The sequence below is a fragment of the Taurulus bubalis genome (genome assembly GCF_910589615.1).
Source record: "Taurulus bubalis genome assembly, chromosome: 5".
NCBI lineage: Eukaryota > Metazoa > Chordata > Actinopteri > Perciformes > Cottidae > Taurulus > Taurulus bubalis.
Window position 1 is genome coordinate 10,574,986 of NC_136593.1, and position 22,107 is coordinate 10,597,092.

Below are 22,107 nucleotides of genomic sequence, written 5' to 3' on the forward strand. Positions count from 1 at the left end.
GCAACAAAAGCTCAAAGGAGTTTGTAGAAATTGGACTACATAATCAACAATTATCGGTGCTTCGTTTAATCCCAGATCGAGGAAGGATGAACGGAAGAAAGAAATTCCAGCAATCTGCGGAAACGTGGAGAGAAAAGGACTCTGCTGAAAAGAAATCAGAGGATAATTATTTTAAAGACTGCCCTGTTTTCAGATGAACTTGTATGTGAAAATGTGGCTTTTGTTGTATATTAATCTGGACCCTAAAAAACTGGGAATTTTGAAAACTCACCATATTATCTTTGTTTAAAATGATGAACTCATAAGGTTTAAGATTTTTTTTAAATTAAAATGTTCTAAACATGTTACACTTTGGCTTTCCCAATGTAGAAATGGAAAGAAGGATCAGTGGACTCGGATGACTGAACATTATTGATTGATGAATTGTGTGCAATTTTTCCCCTTTATAAACCTCCTCGTTAAGAGTTAGGCTCATGTTGATGGTTTTCAGAACAGTAATAGAAAAAGTACTCATACTGCATGTCTTTTTAATTCTGAGGATAGTTAAAAAAAATACTCTACGACATTACAATTCAATTAAGTCCCAGATACTTGTGAATTTGCAAAAAATAAATGTTTTAACATTACCATTTTTTCAAAAACTCTGCTTTTAGCACCCAGTTTTTGCACAGTGAGTAAATGCATTTCACTGTAAGATAACGATGAGTTAACAATTAGGGAGGAAAGGGAAGAAAGAGTACTGTGAATCTGCATTGTTCGTTACTTGATTTTGAATATCAGAGACCAAACAAAGAACCTACCACATATTATGTGGAGTCTCAATGTTTTTTTGTGTCCATTATGCCCGGTATTGTTTCATTTACAATCTAAACCCTTGTGAATCTTTTCTGTCAAAGTGACTAATTCCTGTAATTAAAATTGATGATGGTAAATTTCCAGATTATTTTCTCCAACTACTTGTTGTGTCTTGGTGTAAGGATTAATTTCCCGCCCACTGTGCACTCAGCTGGAATATGTATTGAAAATAGTGGATAGTTTGCACTACTTGAAAAGATAATGTCCTTTGCACAATGCAGGCTGACCAAGTTTTCATACATCTTCCACCGGTGTGTTTGATGTTAACCTCACTCTCTGAAAAGGCAGATCTGCATCTTGTTTTTCTAATAATTCAAATCAGGAACTTTTGCTTGTTTTGTTGTCGCTGACACTATTGACATTTTCTATACTGACATCAATACATTTGAGATACTTATTTGTTGTGGTAATATAAACTGTTTTTAGAGAAATGTTGAACTCAAATGTGAGCTGCATTGAATTTGTTTCCAATAAAGCATTTTTGTACAGTTTACTGCCAACTGTTGTAATAACTTGAACATTTAATTGCCATTTAAATAAAATATGGTCCACACAGTATTTCAGCAAGAAATTTTAACTTGAACAGTTTTACTATATTATTACTTATTTACAATGTTCTATATTCAGTATGAGCGCTTGGGGGTAACACTACTTTTTAATGTAGTTTACATGGTTTTCAGTCATCTGCTTTGTGTGCTCATTGAGGAGCTGACTTCTTCGTCTGCGTAGCCGCTGCTGTCTGACTGCATGCTGTCGCCCCGGACCACCTCACCTACACAGGGACACAAACAGTCAGGCAACAACTCCATGCACTGTAAACACATGCTCACACATTCATCCTATGACGTGTAAACAGGTGCTCACATATTCATCCTATGACGTGTATACACTTGCTCACACATTTATGTTATGTTGTGTAAACAGGTGCTCACACATACATCCTTTTCTATGTACATTTGTCTAAAGTATTCAGGACCTGGTTACGAGACCTACACTGGGCCCGAAGTAAAATAATCAAGTTTAGCAACGCGTTTTTTATACACATTTCAGCAAACATCCTTGTATAAACTGTATAAACCTTTTCTTCACACATTTAGAACTGTGTGAATACTGTCTTTGTTGTGAATAGGGCTCTCGTGAGATCACATTTTCACCACGCGATTAAAAGAATACGCGATAACAATATTAACGTGCCATTTATGGAAAATTTGAGAAAAATAATGCTATCAGTGAAATTCATCTTTAACTTTGTTTGCTCTGTATTTAGTAATTTTTTGGCAAATTAATCACAACAAAAAACAGTCAAATTCCTGTTCACATGTTCAGCTGATTTTAATTCTGATCTGATTCTAAAAAGTATGGCAAGTCATATGTTACTGTTAAATATGAAGTGTAACAAAGCAGCAGTTGTAACTACCATATAGGACCTGTGTTCATATAAAAAACGGCATTCACACAAATAAAATATAAATGTACCTTTGTCTTGTTTTTTGGACAACTGGGAGGTTGTTGTTCTTGTAGTCTCTAATTGTCCAAAATCGTCCTCACCTGCACTGTGCACCTGTATATACAACACGTATGAATATGTTATATAACCTTTGTACACCATAGAAAATGATACACTATAAGGGCTGAACAATGTTAAGTATTGTTTCATCATTCAAATCACAATGTATGCTTTTAAACATTTATATTTTTTGATAGAATAGTGTAACAAAGCATCAGTTGTAACTACCACATAGTTAGCCTGATCTAATTACATTTTGTTAACTGTTTTTTTTCAAGCACGCTTTGCCTGCACAAAAAAAAAAAAAAGAAGCAAGAACAGGCACTGTGAGAGAGGGCTTTGCCATTGTTGAGACAATACAAGGCAACTCAATTGATTCATTGCACCATTACCCATAACACCACACCAAAGAGCAGTGGATGATGAGCCGGAACCATCAAACACCATCCACTGAGGAAACAGTATATTTTGCAAGAATAATTATATAAAATCTCCTGTTTTATGGCAAATTCTTTCTAAGCTTGTAATTAGTGATGTTCGTGGACTTTAATATGGACTGATGGGTCTTTCATAAAATTGCTATGTTGAGTCAACCAGAAAATGTTTGTCCTATTTTCTGCGAAATCTACCTAATCATGGCTTGTCTGATTAATTATCCTTAAAGGGAACTACAGAGGCAAAATACAATCTTTTTAATGTTGTATTTTATACTGTAACAAAAACGAAATACTATGACTACATTACCTCCTCCAGCTCAAAGGAGTTAACCTGTTGCAGGTTATTGGAGTCGCGCCCGAGGCTCTGGTGCGTCCGTGGATTCAGGAACCGGCTTTTCCCCCCGTTGAATGACTCCTCACAAGCCTGGACAGGAGGGACAGTAGAAGAGACGTCTTGCCCCTCCCAGCTAGTCACAGTGATGCAGCACTGGTCATAGCTACCACTGGAGGCCAGGACAGGAAGGGACCTGGATGCACCCAGCTGTCCGGCATCAGATTCAGACAAAGCGGTTTGTACATCGGGTTTATGTGATCCAGGACATGATCTATCGATGCTCCCAGTCTCAGAGGAGATAGGAGGTGAGGTGTTTGTTTTTGCACCATGTGTGTGTCGACAGCAGAAAAGCGCCTGGTGTACACTCTCCACTATCTGCGGACAGATTAGATCATGCGTAAACTTGGCAACTGGTTTCAGATCAGCAGTCCTTGTGTCACTTTGAGTTGAGATAAACTGATGATCTGTTTCGATCACAGTTTCTCCTGACAATGAAGACGCTAGAGATATCCTTTCACTGCGAGTCCTTCTGTCAAGGTCTCGTGGTTTGACGCCCTTTTCATCGGCATCAACTTTATCTGTTTGTGTACTGCCCTGCATCTCCTTATGACGGATCGTATTTTCATTTTGAAGAATATCTGTGTCCGCCGCGGTCTGCTGTGTTTGCTCCTCTTTCCCACTGTGCCAAGATTTATCATCATCCGTGGCCAGCCTCACATCCACAGCTGATTTACTCCCATCATTTACCCCTAAATCCAGTTTCTTGGTGGCCTCAGTCTTGACTTTCTCCAGGACTATATCCACAACATCGGGGAGGCTGGCCCTTTTTCTGGGCGAGGGCTGTGGAGAGGTGGAGTCTGACCCCCGAGGAGACCCTGTGTAGAGACACATCTTGGAGACGGTGTCCTTCAGCCTCTCCACAGGAGAGCGTGGCTCGCTGCGGACGCTGGTCCTGAAGCGTTCGATCCTCTCTACGGGAGACGAGGAGAAGGAACACTCTGGTGGGGCCAGTTTCTGTAGGGGAGTGCGGGACACATGAGAGTAGAGGGAGTAGAAAGCGTTGGCCATTGCTGTGAGCACTTGCACTTGTCTGAAACGACCTGTGGAAAGAATAAAATGTAAATTAGATCAGTCATATAGATCTCATCAGCAACATGCAAGAGTTATTTCTTCTCATTACCCACCAAACAATGATGTATCATTACAAAAAGATCTCCATAGTCTTACTAGCAAGAGAGAGGCTGGGGTCTTCCTCTCGTATCCGCCGTAGCTGTGAGTCAAGGAAGAGGCGGAAGTTGATGCCCCGAGACAATGAAGGGAAGGTGAAGAAGCGCGGCGGGATGCGAACAGTGACCTGCGGCTCATCAAGGCCGAAACCCAGCTCGTATAGCGTCTCCTCAGCATCCTCCGAACACAACTGCAGGATCTCCGATACACTATGTGGTAAAAAAAGAAAAGATATGGTGGTTGAAAGATTTTTGGAAAGCCTATTGAGTCAAATTTGTAATTTGTTTTATAAATATAACTCAACTTGTGTGATTCTTATTAATTACAGTGGCAAAGTACTCTACAAAATAATTAAACTAATAAATACAAATAAAAACAATAAATGAAGGCAATGTAACAATGGAGTAGTTTCAAATATAAATATATATATAAATATCTATTATTCAGGTATAAAGCCAGAAAAAAAAGATAAAAGAAGGAAACTGAAACCTGTAATTTGTCAAGCAGGTCATTCAAGATCAAAGAGCCTCATTATTACAAAATAATAAAGATTTTTGAAAGCTTTGAAGCTTCACCTTGATGTACTTGTACAGGTGGAGGAGGAGAGGCCGCTGGAGGCCATGCTGTGGCCCAAGTTCAGCGACGGCGGACATAGTTTCTGACGAGGGGTACTGTGAACAAGAGAGGTGAGAAGTTGAAGAAACATACAGTGATCTCAACTTCCTCTTAAGTATCATAATAATAATGCAAACCTATAGTTTAGTTAGAGTAGTTCATTTCCTGAAGCTAAAAATGTTGTTTTGTTGTTTCTTCTGTTGTATTTCTTTGAGCTGAGGGAAAATAAGTTGTCCGCTGACCTGGTGAGTCTGCTGGGACCTTGTTTGGAGGAAGGATGCTGTGCGACGCTTCATGAGAAGAAGAAGAAACAGAGCAGTCCATTCTTTAGTAAAGTAAGAAAGTCACGTCCTCAAATCTCCTTTCAAATAAATAAAAAAGTATCTATCTGAGAATCAATTGATATTTGAGCGCCAAATTAGTTCTGTTCTTTTGTGTAAAAAAGGAAATTGAGTTAAAAACACAGTCAATGATTAAAGTAACATGAATTCATATGAACTAATATTCTCTCATTCAATAGCAGGACATTCCTTGTTTCTTGTTGTTTTATTATTACTAAAACTATAGGAGTGCAGTTGCTACTCACCCAGCTTCAGATGTACTCTCTCCAACGTTTAACAAAGAAGCTGAAACAACAAAGAAATCATTCCCGGATAAAAAAAAAAACAAGTTGATATGCAGCTGAATGTGAATTTCATCAATTCTTTTGAATTTGTTGGTTGGGTAAGTTACAGGCCGGAGGGTTGAAACACAAAGGCAACAATGTTAACCACTGCACCAACGTGACGCCCACACACTGCAGGGTGTCATGTTACATTAAGCTTTTATTAGATACGTCTAGATATTAGACGGACTACTTGGGAAATGATATGATGTTTTGACCTTGAAATAAATTTTTTATATATTTTCTCATGTAAATACTATATGTATATATATATACGTATATATAGATATATACGTATATATATACGTATATATATATACGTATATACATATACGTATATATATAAGTGAGGTTATATTTCATATAAAAAACAGAAACCTTTTATCAATCGTTAACTAACTTTTGAGATAGGAACTCTGTCCCCACTATTACAAACAAAACGAATGAGAGCAGATGATGCACACCTAATTTTCCTACATGACATTTGCTGCTTTGTTACTTCCTTTGCGTGCGTGTGTGTGTGTGTGTGTGTGTGTGTGTGTGTGTGTGTGTGTGTGTGTGTGTGTGTGTGTGTGTGTACTTACCATCAGCACCAAGACTGAGCTCATCGTCAAAGTTGTTGGGTTTCAGCACAAATTCTGAAGAAAAAACACACTTTAAGTAATTTCACACATGGTTCCACATTATCTTAATTTTCAGAAATTATCAACTGAAGAATGGACAAATTCCTATTTTTAAACCTTACTTGTACTGTATTTGTCGTTGGTGGAAAAGTACATATTTACTTGAGTACTGCACTTAAGTATACATTTGAGGTATTTTCATTTCATGCTACTTTATTCTACTCCACAACAATTCAGAGGACATTTTTACTTTTTACCACTATAGTTATAGTACAGTTTAATTTACAGATTAAGATTTAATTTACAATGAGTTTATAGAATATAATGCTGCTACAGCAATATTGTATTTTTAAGACAAGTACACTGTTGATGATACTTTGATACTTTTACATTCAAGGGACATTTGTAATGTGTTAATAATTTGCAGTACTTTTACTTTGCTGTAATGGAGTATTTGTTAAGTGCAGTAAAGGATACAAACATGCAACACCGTGTATTCATGCGTCACAGATTTGGTAAACTCATGACTTTGTTTCAGTACATACTCACCAAAACTCAGCTGACCGTTCTTCTTTGACCTGTAAGATATATGACAACATTTAAAGCATGAATACACACACACTCATAGTGTTATTTTGCATGCCGCTTCTGTCAAATAACGAAGTCATTGCGTTTGCATATGCCTCATACGATAGCTTGTGAGATTGACTCCCTAATCGTCTCTTAACGGGCTGCGGGTGTTTGTCAATTTCCTCTTTTGGAAATGAGCACTTGTTGAGCAGCATGAAGGTCAACACCTCCAAACCGATCTGGTCATTTTCATGTTGAGTTCTCAGAATGCATAAACCATCACGCCACTCCTTAGATGCTGACACGCAGTATTTAGCACATCACTGACAACCAGTCTCCTTCTCAGTGACTGAAATAAAAGACATTAAACAATCAATTTCATAACAGGAACTGTTATTTCCTTCTAGTTACATCATAATATTACTCTAAACCACAGGGACATATACAAACAAATTAAAGGTCTTTAGTTTTGTGCTTTCTCTGTGAGACAGACTTTAGAGAATTTGTTGAAAGGTCTGCATCTATACCTTGACCTTTTTCTTTTTAACCATATCAACATTGCCTTGAAATGTTGTCTGCATCCTCTAATGGCCAAGAAAGACATCTGACTTCAGAGCACTCTAACATTATGGTTTTAAAGAGCTAAAATAAACTTATTCTTTCCAAACTTAACTTTAAAAATACTTAATCTAAGACTATTGTGGTGAATCCAACACTGTTGCAAGCTTAACGCGCCAACTTCCTGGAACACCTGACCTCAGAGAGTTTCCACTTTTCTACTTTCCTGTTTGTTACAGTTTCCAACAACTGACACCTTGTCCTCCAGAGCCTGTGCTCAAAACAAGTATCATCTTACAAAAAAAGAACAAAAGTAGTGAAGCGATTTGACTCACCCACAACCCAGGAGCCAGTTCTCAATCTTTCCTGTGAAGCATCCTGTGGAAAGCACACATGCACAACACTTTACAAGTAATCCTCATTTAATAAACAACTCTTTAATTTTTTTACTGTTTCACATTTGCCTTCCTTTAAAAAATATATATATGTACCACTTTTCAGTTGGCAATTTGACAATAAACTAGTCATAAAATCACTCACTACTTCCCTTAAAAAATCTATGCTTGATCATAGGCATCTTTAGGATCAATTCACCTGTTGTTACATAAACGGTGGACACAGGAGGGATCCCTCACACTCTCCTAAGTTTGGACCTACCGTCAGAAAAGACATCGTCATCTGCTATAGAGGCCGAGGGGAGGTGGCACAGCGGGCCGTTAGGGTCCAGCTCCTCCAGAGTGGGCTGCTGTCGGCTGCTGTTGATCCAGGCTCGCCGCCTGACTGTGGACGCCGGGCTCTCCATCGCCTCAGTTCACAGACAGCCGGGCAGCATAGTGGGGTCGAAGCTACAGAGGACGATATTTGGTTTAAAAAGGCTGTAATATTCACTGTTTTGTGCTGGAACCCTTCATTGGTAAAGTTGAACTTATCAACAGGATGCTCTCTCATAAAATGTATTATTTGGCACATTGGACAAGCCTCTGATACAGCCGACTATGGTGTGACAGATTAATATCTATTATTTCACATGGATTAGTAGCCACCACCATATAGTTAAGGAATTACTCAATTGCTGCTTTTAAATTAAATATATGTTCTATCAAAGCACATTACTAAACAAATAATTAGGTTCAGGTTCTAAGTCAAGTTTTAGTTAAAAAAAATAGATCAAATTAAATATTACCAACATAAATACACATAAAGCACCTGTATAGTGTGTAGGTGCATGAAAACGTGTCTGTGTGTTCAAATACAGTGAATATAAAAGAAGATATACTGTATTCAGTCGCTATAGAAAATGATGTGAAGGGTCTTACAGTGAAGAAAGGCAAACATATATAAACACATTGACAGGTAGATCCATCCAAATCCATGTATATCAACATTTGCAAAGGATACATATTAAATCATTTCAAAACCAATAATAGACTCAACCACCCAGTTAGTTTTGAATACATACAATTATAGTGAACAGATCAAAACTCCAATATATGGATATCAATTATTTATACAGATGTTTGAAAATAGGGATGTTTCACACTTTGTGGGGATCAAGTGTTTTGTGTTTGCCTAATGTCATCAACGAAATTATATTTTGCTCCTTAACCAGCGAGGAAAAGGTGGCTGGTTATTAGTTGAAACTTAGAGTTTTCCAAGCACACATTTTAAACAAAACAAGTGAACTTGAGAGAAGAAAAGCAGCTTTACCTTCATGGACGCAGGTTTCAGTTCTGTCAGCGTCGCCCTTTCTCTCGTTTCCTGTTGTCGCAGGCTGAGATATCTGAAAGTGATCTGCAATCTTTCGCAAACTCTCAACCTGCATCCAGCCTGCTCTAGTTTCCAATGGTTTGCTTCGCTGTGACGAGCGTCTGGTCGTTTCTTCTGAGTTGTGTCAGCTGTCCTGCGCGCGCGCTGCGGATCATTACGGGCTGATGGAGTCTGAGCTGAAGGAAGTGATCGCTTTTATCTGCGCGGGACGCAGCTACAGGAACTAAATAAAACAGACACACTCGGAAGAGGTTTTTGGAAATGTCAGAGGTACATAGCACAACATAAGTCATCATAATCATTATTGTATGCAGTAGTTCTCAAGTATGGCCAACAGACTGCAGAGCAACTCCTACATGACACCAACATGTTGATTTATTTTCTTTGTAAAATTATGAATGTATACATACAAGACATATTCACAGCAGCTTTTTAATTTGGCTGATTTGAGTTTTTTAGTTTTAGTTTTGTTGATGTCGACCTTCAACCCATGAGAGCTTTGTATGCTTAATTTGTTAAGTTTGTATCTGATATCATGTGTTTGACACTGTCTCATATTTCATTTATTTGTGTTTTCTCTTGGCTCTGTAGGCTAGAATCAACTTCAACAGCAGCCATTTATAGCATTTTGAATGGAAGCTATTAAGGAAATAGAAGACGAATGAAGAATGTAGACTTACAGGGCCAAAGGAATTTCACAGGAGGAATGTAAAATAATACGTTAAACGACAGTGATAGGAAGTAACTACTGCATTTAGTCAAGTACAGTAGCTTCCTTTGGTACAATTGTTAGTTTGTCAGTTAGCTACTTTACTTGTTTTATGTTTATGTTATGATACTTTATACTATTAGACTTTTTACACCACCAGTTGAGGTTACTCGGACACAGGGTTTTAGACAGTTTGACATAAAAAGCAGTGTAAATAAGAAAATTAATGATCAATGAATTCCATTTTGGCCTCAGTTTCAGGGTCCTGGTATTGTGGTGCTGCCTCACTGTCGTGGCATACTAGGACCTATAAATACAACAACGCCATTGTTAATGTTATTAACACATGTACTTCCAAATATCTGCTGGTAAAAATGCATGCTGTACATACAAAACTATGATACACTTTTAAAATGTGAAGCTTTGTTATGATTAAACTACCCAACAATGTAAAAAGTAATTAGAATTAGCTCCATTTCAACTACAAGAGTATAAAAATTTTATTTATGTTTTCAAATAATTTATTTTCTTATTTATCTGTACTTATTTCTGTCTGTTGCTACTCACACTTCTGTTACTTACATTACGCTGATAATAACATACTTTTATTTCAGTAAAGTTTGAATCGCAGTTTTCCTTGCAGGGCAGTATTTACATTGTGATATTCCTATTATAATTTATCTTTAAGCTAAAAGATCTCAATACTTCTTCCACTGCTGAAGGGTATTAATGAATAATGCACTGCATCCAGATGTTTTAGGCCTTTTGGCCCACTGAAACAACATATTGCTGTGTGTGTGTGTGTGTGTGTGTGTGTGTGTGTGTGTGTGTGTGTGTGTGTGTGTGTGTGTGTGTGTGTGTGTTGTAAATAATAGAGGAAGAGTCATATCTATGACTAACTGTAGTAACATCAGGCCTGGCCTGCGGATGGACTCCACCCTCTGTCCTGTTTACATGGGCACATGTGCTGCCTCACTGACAGCCCACTTGCACATCCCAGTAATAAAAACCCTCCTACAAGCGAGCCATTTTCTCCACCCAGCGCCTTTTCAGCCAGTGTTTGCGTGTGATAGGGTCTCCTCTCCTCCACCCTGGCGGACTCCTCCCGCCTCCTTGCTGTTTCCCAGCCCACAGGGCGCCACCAGGGAGTGGCCAGTGGCCACGGAGGCAAGACTTAAATACCCAATCGGCCTTCCTCCTTCCCCACCTCCGTGTTCAAAGCAAGACATGAGCCATTACATCTTTATACTGTGGTATGATGAGACAATATCACAGAATGTGTAAAGAGAAATACCAATAAAAACCAGAACATGTTTACTCATGGCGCCATTTAAGCGGAAAACAGATAACCCAACGTCAATCATACTCAGGGAGCCAACCAACCATGCTTGGTCCCGCCCAATTCTCCGCCTTTGAGCCAATACATTGGCTCGTTGATGCGCGGTGGCAGAAATTCGCTTCTCCATTGGAGGAACGCAGCGATCCTTCGCCAGTAGCTCCCAGCGGGGTGCGCTTCTTTTGGGTAAAGGGACAGTGCGATAGTACAGTAAACAGGTGCCCAAATACATTAACATTGACATTAACGTTATTACTAAATAATAAGGTTTATACACGTGGTTTGCTATTTTGACAAGCGGTTTTTACTACTGTTGTGCGTTATTAGATCGTTATCTACTGAAAAATAGAATCGTTAGTACAGCAAATAATGTTGAATGTGGACTTTTTTAATGCGATTTCATTGTAAAGACTTGATTAAAGTTCCTGACGTTCTGAACATTTTGGGCTTGATACTTACTGCGAATTGCTAGTTTTAACTCGAGTTGGAAATTACCTTGAATCACGCTTAAATAAGTGCTAAATCTAAGCCACATGACGCGATGGTGATGAATTTGCGCTGACGTGGTTACTGTTAGAGGCCTAATAACAAACTACAGTCGTTGATGGGGGAGTGTGTGATATGGTTAAAAGCTCGGAAAATCTAGTTAATGAGCCTTGACTCAATATTATTTTGTAAAACTATACCGCCATATTTAAAATTAAAAAAGAAAGTGTAAAAGCTATATTTGCAGGTCAATGTTCGAAGGAGCCAGGCTACAAGGGTGGTTAAAGCGAGCGCACCTGTCTGTCTCCTTCATAGGGAGAAGCCTGTCAAGTTTGTGTGAAGTTGTGAAAAGTTGTCAACCCGAAAAAAGAGCAGAGAAACTCCTCCCGTCTTCAAATTATGAGCAGTAAGTGAACTTTTCCAACTCACTGGCATGTTGCGAACGAAGCATTAGGTTCACAATTAGAAGTATAATTAAAGTACGTATTTTAAGTGTGTTTACCGTCGTAAGTCTGACATCGTATTATTTTCTCGCTCGCGCCTCGAGCAGTTTAAAAGTAACCAACTCGCGTTACTTAACGTTAACTGCTAATTGTCGATACTCGGCTAACAATATCTAGCCAACTAGGTTAAGTAGAGCTAGCTTGCTGTGCAACAGCAACGTAACTTCTGATCTTAATTGAAACGACATACTTACACAATACTTTAACTTCAGCAATTCGCTTGTGCTCGCTAAGTTGTATTTTTATTTGAAACCATGACGGTCTCTTTAATACTTAACGTTAGCAGTTTTACTGGACATTTCTTGTTGTGTTGAGTTCATGATAGCTTAGCTGAAAGGCTAGCTGGCCCTTGCGATCACTTGTGGCTGGGATTTCCTTGCTTTTCTGTAATTGTTTTATGTTGGACTCCTGATTAAAGTTTCGTTATTTCTCTGAGGTCGACCATGCGTACAACGTCTGTATGTTTTCAGCTCGTCGTTGAACGCAGCGTTAATAGTTGGATGTTCGGCTCGTTTCAAATGTTGCAACTTTCGAATAGAAGTGATCTTACTAACTCTTCTTCCGCAGATCAGCAGCAGGGTGAAATGGCCGCTGTGGAGAGCGGCGGAGGCTACAGTCAAAAGCGAAACACCAATTCACAAGTAGGTTACCCGGGACTTTTACTGTAAACCGAATCAGATGATTTGTCAACCGATACACATTAAGTATACTCCCCACTCATACCCACTGCCCGTGTTGTGTACGTCCTATTGACGTTGGTTGATTTGATTCTGTCATTCATCGCTATCGGAACTTGTACGGGTTGTTGATTTTCTCTCCCGAGCACATGTCACTGGGGTGGGGAATGGGCAGGTAAATTTCGCCCACACGGGGTGTTCCCGTCAAACCCCGGCACTTGATGTGCATTTCGCTCGGCCCATTTGGCTGGCCTTGGAGGGGGTGGCTAGAGGAGTGTGTCAGTTTATAGGGCAAAATAAAGTGTGGGAGGGAGATGGGTGGGTTTGGGGGGAGGGGAAGCCGAACCCGCCGCTACTCTGGAAAAAATGTGGTCCCTCCCATACTCTCCCACCCTGCTTCCCCTCGGACTTCTTGCTACAGCCTCTCTCTGTGTGAAGTGTAATGTTATGAATGGCGTTTTGGGTGTGTGTGGCACTATACCATGATTAGATTGGCATTTACAAAGCCGGCCACATGCTTTCTATTTGTTATATTTCCTATTTAAATCTAAACTACATAATATGTAATCTAATTAAAGGTTGATATTAATTCCCAACAATCTTAATGTTTTAACTTAATTGTGCAATCATTCTGCTTGATCTTTTCTAGTTTATATTTTTACACTGCTGTTTTATTGTTTATAAAAGTTCTCTAAAAATATTGTTTGCATGACTATATTGGTATTGATGTTTCCTATAGTATAATAATTCGAACTGCGTCATTGATTGAGCCTTTTTATACCCATTTATATACTTTTATTATAAGATGTATTTATAATTTCATTTGATTCTCTTTCCAGGACTCCCAGCAGCCATCTCCACTTGCCTTGTTGGCAGCCACATGTAGTCGAATTGACACCCCAGGAGAGAACGATTCCCCTGCAGACCAACAACAACAAAACCAGCAGCAACAGCTGGACCTAAACCAGGGTGTTTTCACCTCCACTGCCAACGGCTGGCAGGTTATCCCTCTTAGTGTTCAAGCAACCTCAGGCACTAACACCATCACCACCGACTCCTTAGGGGTGATGACATCAGACATAGGCAAGAGCAGACAGGTGCTGTCACCTTCAGCAGCTATTGTGAGTACTCAGGGACAGCAGCAGCAGCAGCCACAGCAATATGTAGTAACTCAGGCTCCATCGATGCAGGGTCAGCAGATGCTTACCACCATATCAGGTATGATGCCCAACATTCAGTACCAGGTCATTCCCCAGTTTCAGACAGTAGATGGCCAGACACTGCAGTTGACACATACTCAGCAGGATTCTGCTTTATCTGGCGCTGTAGGACAAGGCCAGCAGTTTCAGATTGTGTCATCTGCCAATGGCCAGCAGATCATAGCTGCAGCCAACAGATCTGGTGCTGCAGGAAACATCATAACGATGCCCAGTCTCCTTCAGGGAGCCATCCCCATACAAAATATAAGCTTAGGCAATGGCATGTTACAAAACCAGCCCCAGTTCCTGGCAAATATGCCTGTGTCACTAAATGGAAACATCACTTTTTTGCCTGTCAGCACTGGAACAAGCGGAGGGGGAGATTCAAATGTTGGAGGGGATACAGGGGGACACCAACTTATACAGCAACATCCAGTGTCCAGTGGGGCAGGTTACATGACAACTGCGTCCACTGTCACTACACAGGCTGCCTCTTCATATGGAATGACTCAAACTCATAACAGCAATGGAGTGGTGACAGGGACATTCCAGCAGAACACAGCATCTTGTCTGGGTGTCCCGATACAGCCAGACAACAGAGACGGGCAGCAGCCACAACAAATCCTTATCCAGCCTCAGCAGGTTATCCAAGGTGGAACATCCCTCCAGACCATCCAGGCTGGTACTGTTGCGACCGCAGGGGGTCAAGTATTTGCAACTCCGACACTCAGCCAGGAAGGGCTACAAAATCTTCAAATTATGCCGAATACAGGCCCCATCCTCCTGCGCACTGTCGGCCCCAATGGCCAGGTGAGCTGGCAGACCATTCAGATCCAGAGTCCGACAGGACCGCAGATCACGCTGGCCCAGATGCAATCTCTTCCCCAACTTGGCCAGAGTGCTAATGCTGGAGGAGTATCTGTCAACACAGTGCAGATCCCAGGCATCCAGACCATAAATCTCAACACACTCGGAGGCTCTGGGCTGCAGATGCACCAGCTGCAGACTGTTCCCATCACCATCGCTAGCTCGACAGGTCAGTCAGTAGCTTGTTTTCTCAGAATAATTGATGTTCAATGTAAAATACTATTTTGCCAACTTTTGCATTTCTATTGTGTCCTATTTAATTAAACAAAGAGTATGACGTTGTACTAAACAATGCAATCCTCTTGCATGATTGTATACATGTTTCTAAATTGAATTGGTCTGTTATTTTGACTTTTCACATTTATTTAGTATGTCAATAAAATAACATAGATTTTGGGTTATGTCTGCCATAAGTTAACCAATAACCAACAACTATTATAATGGTTAACCTTGACACTAACTGGGAGTTGGGCTAAGTAAATATGTTAAATGGTCTTGACAATTCTGTTTACTTCTTTATGGACAGTTCTTCCCCCCCCCGAGGACTGAAATGCAAAGTATCTTGTATCTCTGGATTTTATCTTTTGTGTGTGCACTATACTGGTATTACCAGTTCAGCTGGCCCAGTGTTTCCCCAAGCTCTTTGCTGCACTGCACGAGTTTGTGTTCTTCTTTTCTTGGTGACACTGCATCTCCCCAGACCATGGCCACATACAGTAGTACAGTAGTTATGGGTTTCCCACAAATTCTGTGACATAGTAAGGGTGTAACTTGACCCCTCCCATCGTGTAGCAACCGTTATCTTGTCTGTTTGTTTATTATCCCCGCACATTATCTTCATATGTTTGCTAGTCTACATTTGTGATGTTTGTGAGGAATCATTGGGTCTGTTTTTAGTGAATGCGATTCGCTCTATTATCCATATTATGAAATTATTCTCGTCAGCTTCGTACTTAAGGGTGGATTCAACTTCACATCAGTGTCTGTGCTTACATTACAAACATTTACTTGTATAGTAGTTATGGCCTGAAAGGTTTAGGCTATTTGTTTGACTTTTTAATCACAAGCTACTCCTATTACAAGTCTTATTCAAATAGTATGTCTTATTGGGACTTTCACTGTTAGAAAAAAACATTTATAAACACCCTGGGTTCAGTATTGTTGTTTGATTCCTCAACCATGTTAAATATAGTCATGGTAAATGACTGCAAATAAGTAATTTGTCATTAGAAATTACTGCCAGTAGATCGTATCAGAAATTACATAGATCTATTGGTGGAAGCCAGCAAGTGGCATACAGTTAAGACCAGCACACATGCATAGATGTATGTGGTTTACTCTTTTAGTTCACCTAGCTTTTTTTTTAACAATGAAATTAATACATCGAAGCTTTAATCGCTTTGAAGAAGGGAATTTATTAAAAAAAATTGCAAGAAAGAAAAACTTGATGTATGATGAGAACATGTATAAACAAACATTCTCAAACTCTTATTATAAATGAACTAATGTGAGTTTTTTTTCTATTCCATCATTACAGGAGAACATGGGTTGCAAACGGGTGGAGAAAGTTTGAATGATGGCACAGCTATGGATGATGGGGAAATTAGCCCACAACCTCAAGGACGACGTAACCGCAGGGAAGCCTGTACCTGCCCCTTCTGCAAGGACGGAGAGGGACGGTATGTCATTGAACTACTTTAAGTACACATGTACAGTCTACAGCCCTGCTGTAAAGTATACTCTTATGATCCATAAAATGTCCAGTTTTTGTTGACATTGACTTATTTTAAATTCAAACTATAAAGTTTTAGTTAGTGATTTTTCAATTCAAATCTTTTTCATTAGATTTAGGTTTTTGTAATATAATAATATAATAGGCTGGCAGGGAGATAAGCGGCTGATAATACTGAGAGACAGGGCAACAGGATAGTAATATGAAAAACAAAGAAGCAGACACACTTGAGTTGGCCTTAGAAGTGTAGCTACCACTAAGGTTGAAACAACAATCTGGCAAGGAATGGTTGAAAAGCCGGGGTAGATATACTTTAAGCATATGAGCTGATTGCAGACAGGTGTGCATGAGGAGCAGAGCTGGGAGCAGACTACACTATAGGCATTACACGGACAAAACAAACAAACAGGGAGAGAGAGACGGGGATACACAGGGAAACGCTAGGAAATCCGTTGGGGGTGTGTGTACGGCCATGACTGACAAATGTCACCAAAAACTGCTCATCATAAGCTTTGAAAAGATAGATGTTATGGCACCTAAAGTGGTCACTGAGTGTTTATTGTGTTTATTTAGAAGGTGATTTGATGTTGCATGTTGGAACATGTTGTATCATGTTGTGCTGATATTATTATATGATGGACTGTTATTTGTAACATCGTTGGTGCAAGTTTATCTTGTCATTAAATGGATTTAATGTTAAGAAAACTACAGTATATCAGAACCGTTGTCTCGAGCTACAAACATTGTAATAAAACATTGTTTTTCTTCAGATTATCTCAGAGAAACAAAGCTGATTGTACTTGCCCTCTGTAAGTAAAAATCTGTCACCTTCTAACTCTGATTCATGTTTTTTTTTGCATCAAACAGGGACCCAACTAAAAAGAAGCAGCACATTTGTCACATCTCTGGCTGTGGGAAGATCTACGGCAAGACATCCCACCTGAGGGCCCACTTGCGCTGGCACACAGGAGAACGACCCTTCGTCTGCGGCTGGTCCTTTTGTGGCAAACGATTTACCCGTTCAGATGAGCTTCAGCGCCATAAGAGGACGCACACAGGTGAGGATTTAGTTTAGTTATTTTGACATTATGAGAAGGACAATAAATATCATACAACTGTAAAACTTAAAAGATGGCAAAGTCCAAAGACATGCTTCTTTGATGTATAAATGGTAAAGGATAAGTCTATGTGTATATGTCAACATGTGTTTTTCTTGGAAACATTTCCAGGAAATCACTTTTATTGCCACGGGATTAAATAATTTATCTTGATAGTCGATTTTATTTTTTAGGTTAAAGAGTTTTTATAGTTATTTTTTGTATTTTCCCTCCTTTTCAGGTGAAAAAAGATTTGTTTGCCCTGAGTGCCCTAAACGCTTCATGCGCAGCGATCACCTCTCCAAGCACATCAAAACCCACTCGAACAAGAAAGTAGTCGCCACCAGCAGCACCGCAGTCTCATCTGACGCTGGCTCCCCAACAGCAGGAACAAAAGTCGGCACAGCCAGTGACCAGCACACCATTGTGACCATGGAAACCTTATCTCCAGAGAGCATAGCCCGGTTAGCCAACAGTGGAATCAACATGATGCAAGTGGACCTTCACCAAATTAACGGTAACAGCTACTAGGGGCGGTGGAGGATCAGGGAGACAGGCTTTGGTGGATGTTGCTTTCGGACATTTGGGGTTAAAAAGGGCACCTCTGACTGCAGACGCAGAACCTCTCAAAGGCTTCAGACAGGAGGGACGCTCGCAGATGCAACACAACGGACACTATTGAATTTAAGAACTGAGGCAGGAATATGGATTTCCATCTTGTATTTAGATATCTGGGGTATTGAAGGGTCGGAGTTGGAGGAAAATGTTGGACGAGGGACATCATCATGAAATCTAATTTCCTCTGAAAGTAAATGTCACTACACCAACATCTGTCCCACACAGAGACTCAATCTTTCCTGATGGTGCGTTTGCAGTAACACACCCACAGACCGGCACCCTTTATGCTGAATTGGTAGCTAGTAATATCCCGTCTACAAGCTTCTTTAGGAAAGAGATGACACTAAGTCAGACTCTTGTCCTCGTTTCCAAGGCTGTTTGCTCCTTGTCCCTCTTCACCTCGGGTATCTCCGGCCTTCCTCCACTGGGCTGCTGTATCAGCCTTGCCCCTCAGGCTAACTGGCCTATAATGCTAAATTCACCCCTAACATAAAAAGGAGAACAATCTTGTGCAGAAAATATTTTGTATCCTTTCTCACATTTCTGTCTAACAATCCCCGTATCATAGGAATAATATGAAAAGTGTTTTAGGGTGAACCGTTGAGAGGAGGGCCGGAATACAGAAGGCCACGACCGGGTTAGAGCCAAAAGCACTAATCAGCATGAGGACGTAGGTGTGTCAGGGCACTGAAATCCTGAGAATAACTCTTTAACCTCTTAAGTAGGTACACACACTCAAGCCATCATGCTTTGATACGTTTGTCATAGCAGAACATTTTGATTTTTTTTTTTTTTTTTTTATGTGTATATATATATATATTTTTTTGGTAAAGGCTACAGAAATTCTTAGCTTAGGCAGGATCATCTTACATGATTGCAAGAGATTGCCTTTCAGTTGTATGAACCTCTCATGCACAATCAATCTTAATCTTATGTTATTACTTTTTTATATATATATGTAGATTAAATGTTTAAATTTAAGAGCCTTTCTGTCATAGAATAATGTATTCTATACAGTCCAGATCTTCCCAGTACCTCCACCCCCCTGTGGTATACTTATCTTTGCCTTTTCAGTTACGTCAGTTTCCGTTTTCTTTTGTTGGAAAACTATTTTATTTTTTCCTTTAGTTAAATTGGGTCAGATAAGTATCTTGTAATAATGTCCAGACAGCATAAATATGCAAGCTCAAGACCAAAGGTTCATACTCATTTTATAAGCAAAACTAGGAAGTCTTTCTTTGGTCCATGAACTTTCTATTAATTTTTACTTGTAATGCATATGTTAAAGTTCTAACTGGAAACGATCCAGCTTGAGGCAAGCACCGGACACGCATCCCTTTGTTGTCCAAATAAGTTGCAAAATGTATTGGTCAATGTTTTCTTCTGAAAGACGCTTCATCAATGTTGAAATTGTTTCTTTGCTTCAGTATTCTGCTTTATTTGATAAAGATAATTGTAACTTGTACGACAAATGTATGTTTCAAAGCTCTCCTTTGAAACTCTATAGACTAAGTTCAGACAACAAGTGCTCTTATTTTTTTCTGCCCCGTTTTAAATAAGGGATTTTATATTGTGTGTGTATACAACTACTGCAAATGCCAACAGCTGGATTAAAATTCTGAATATACTTGTCTCTTCTTCTTCTTTTACATTTTAGCTGACTCTTTTATCCAAAGCAACTTACAATAAGTGCATTCAACCATGAGTACAAAATCAACAAGAATCAAGAAAGTACAATTTCTTCAAGAAAGCAAAACTACTAAGCGCTATAAGTAAGTGACAAGTTATTGTTTCAATCTCACAAAACGATCAGATGATTCAAACAAAAAATACTTTCAGATAAAATCATATGTGGATGTTTATTAGGAATAAAACTTGAGAATAAAAAAAACATTTGAACAATTGCTGAACCTCGTTAACATCACATCTCTACATTGTTGTCCTCACTTTTCAGTTTGTTGCAGAGGCTGCAAGGAGAGAGAAAAAAGATATTGCAGATGTTTTGTTAGTGCCAACACTTACATTCACTCAAGGTGGATTAGCAGCGTATGAGAACACCAATTTATCGAATTAAATGGGGCGATGTAGTTCCCCACCTGCTGAGGTAGGAGTGGACGTCAGAGAAGCCGTGGTACTGAGCGAGAGGGAACAGGATGCCGGTCGGGCAGCGGCCTTCACGCTGGCGGCAAAAGCTGCAGTTGCAAATCCCACGACAGGGAGGACACGTCCACTCCTGAGGAGACAACCAAATGGTTAAACACAAACGACTTGAATCAGAGAGACAAAAATACCCATGCAATTTTTTTTTTTTTTTTAAACTACATTGAGATTTATGACTAGGGTTTATTTGTCAAAGATGAAAATGTAAACGGCACAAAGAGACAAAGACAAAACTCTGTATTGAAAAGTTCACTGTTATCCAAAGTCAAAAGAAGTTGTCAGGCTCACATTGTTCCACAGTTATTGAAGTGTGAACTAAGTACTGAGTACTTTATTAATCTCATGGAAAAACTAACCATTACAGCAGTTAAGCAAAAAAGACAAACGAAGATCATGTGCAAAGTTGTAGCCAAGTTAATCACGCAAACAACGAGGGAAAGCATGAACAAGTTGTGCTTCTGATGAAAATATAATAAAATGACAGGAAATATATTTCTAGGCCTGAATGTGAATATAAAGAGTTGTGACGCATCTCTTCCCAACGCAACCCTCAACACTTCCTGACAGTAAATGCTGAAACAAAGTGTGCAAAGTGTATATTCGTGCATCTAAACAGGTGTAGAGTGTCAGCAGTCTGACCGGATCAAGCAGCGCCTTCTTGACATCCTCTCCATATCGGTTCCTCAAACACGGTCCACAGAACTGACCATGAATCCCCCGACAGTCCTCACTGCGGCAGCACGTCTTTGTGTCGATTGTTTTCTGACGGCACTGATGACATGTGGAGCCCTGAAAATACAAAGAGAAACCTCAACAACAGATGGTGGACGGGCACACAATCATTGTAGGACTTTTCATATGCTTTCATGCAGAGGTTGAGCACCATCTATTCACTTCAGTAATGGAGAGACTTCTACCTGGTTATGACCCGACAGCTCCATCAGATTTTCCCACAAATATCGGAACTGGCTACAAAACTACCCAGATGTTGGCACAAATCTTTCAATATATAACATAATTTACATATATCTCACTGAAAAAAGAAAGAAAACTGCAGGTAAAAGTCCAGCTGAGAACTCACTGTAACTCTGTTATAGACTTTCTCCGTCATGTTGTCTGCAACCAGCTGAATCTCGTCCTCTGTGATGTCCTCCACGGGACGGACACAATGAGGTTTGCTCTGCTTGGGCCGCGGGGCGCCACGCCGCTGTGGGGATCTGCGTACCTGGAGCACAAAGATGATTGATTATAGGGAGCTAAAAATAGAAAATAGGAGGTTACAACACACTGATGAGAATATAAAAAGACTCATCATTCATCCCGGTCAGTTTTATCAATGCTTGTACTGTCCCTCAGGGACAATACGACAGCCAGAGAGTAGTCACAATCCAACAGCATGTTATATACAGTGCGATGAAAAATGCTTTCTAAACATTTTTAACTGGTCCGTAGTAAATAGCAGAGCCGACCTCCAGCAGTTCCTCCCAGCTGAGCTCCAGGTCTTCCTCCTTCGGGGCTGAGGCATCGTCTCTTCCCCCCATTGAGCGAGTTTGTCTGCGAGACGCC

The 22,107-nt window shown here is 39.8% G+C and overlaps 3 protein-coding genes across 3 annotated transcripts in view; 1 reads left to right on the forward strand and 2 right to left on the reverse strand.

Annotated features, from left to right (window-relative positions):
* Positions 1 to 1,489: 1,489 nt before the first annotated feature.
* tespa1 (thymocyte expressed, positive selection associated 1) lies at positions 1,490 to 8,192 on the reverse strand (the record flags this gene model as incomplete). The annotated part of the gene is made up of 10 exons (XM_079218290.1): positions 1,490 to 1,627; positions 2,332 to 2,416; positions 3,107 to 4,233; positions 4,361 to 4,569; positions 4,936 to 5,031; positions 5,562 to 5,601; positions 6,224 to 6,277; positions 6,812 to 6,840; positions 7,726 to 7,768; positions 8,048 to 8,192. The coding sequence occupies 10 exons, from the start codon at positions 8,190 to 8,192 to the stop codon at positions 1,536 to 1,538; spliced, it is 1,920 nt and encodes a 639-aa protein (XP_079074416.1). The 3' UTR covers positions 1,490 to 1,535.
* Positions 8,193 to 12,054: 3,862 nt separating this feature from the next.
* Positions 12,055 to 20,002, forward strand: sp1 (sp1 transcription factor). The gene is made up of 6 exons (XM_079217802.1): positions 12,055 to 12,094; positions 12,759 to 12,832; positions 13,708 to 15,103; positions 16,472 to 16,613; positions 17,534 to 17,724; positions 18,005 to 20,002. Exons 1-6 carry the CDS (start codon positions 12,088 to 12,090, stop codon positions 18,292 to 18,294), a joined length of 2,100 nt encoding a protein of 699 aa, XP_079073928.1. The 5' UTR covers positions 12,055 to 12,087; the 3' UTR covers positions 18,295 to 20,002.
* Positions 20,003 to 20,302: 300 nt separating this feature from the next.
* The window catches only part of LOC306736641 (cell division cycle-associated protein 7-like), a gene marked incomplete at both ends in the record, with an annotated part of 2,727 nt that continues 922 nt past the window's right edge, over positions 20,303 to 22,107 (reverse strand). Inside the window, 5 exons of the mRNA XM_079218292.1 lie at positions 20,303 to 20,348; positions 20,478 to 20,614; positions 21,181 to 21,330; positions 21,623 to 21,766; positions 22,011 to 22,103. Coding sequence (XP_079074418.1) covers positions 20,303 to 20,348; positions 20,478 to 20,614; positions 21,181 to 21,330; positions 21,623 to 21,766; positions 22,011 to 22,103 — 570 coding nt within the window. The remainder of the gene's footprint in view (positions 20,349 to 20,477; positions 20,615 to 21,180; positions 21,331 to 21,622; positions 21,767 to 22,010; positions 22,104 to 22,107) is intronic.

Bases quoted from the DNA above. Each gene is read 5' to 3' on its own strand.
- sp1 (XM_079217802.1), top strand. The intron at 15,104-16,471 runs GTCAGTCAGTAG...CCATCATTACAG, and splicing joins CACCATCGCTAGCTCGACAG to GAGAACATGGGTTGCAAACG. The intron at 16,614-17,533 runs GTATGTCATTGA...TGCATCAAACAG, and splicing joins TGCAAGGACGGAGAGGGACG to GGACCCAACTAAAAAGAAGC.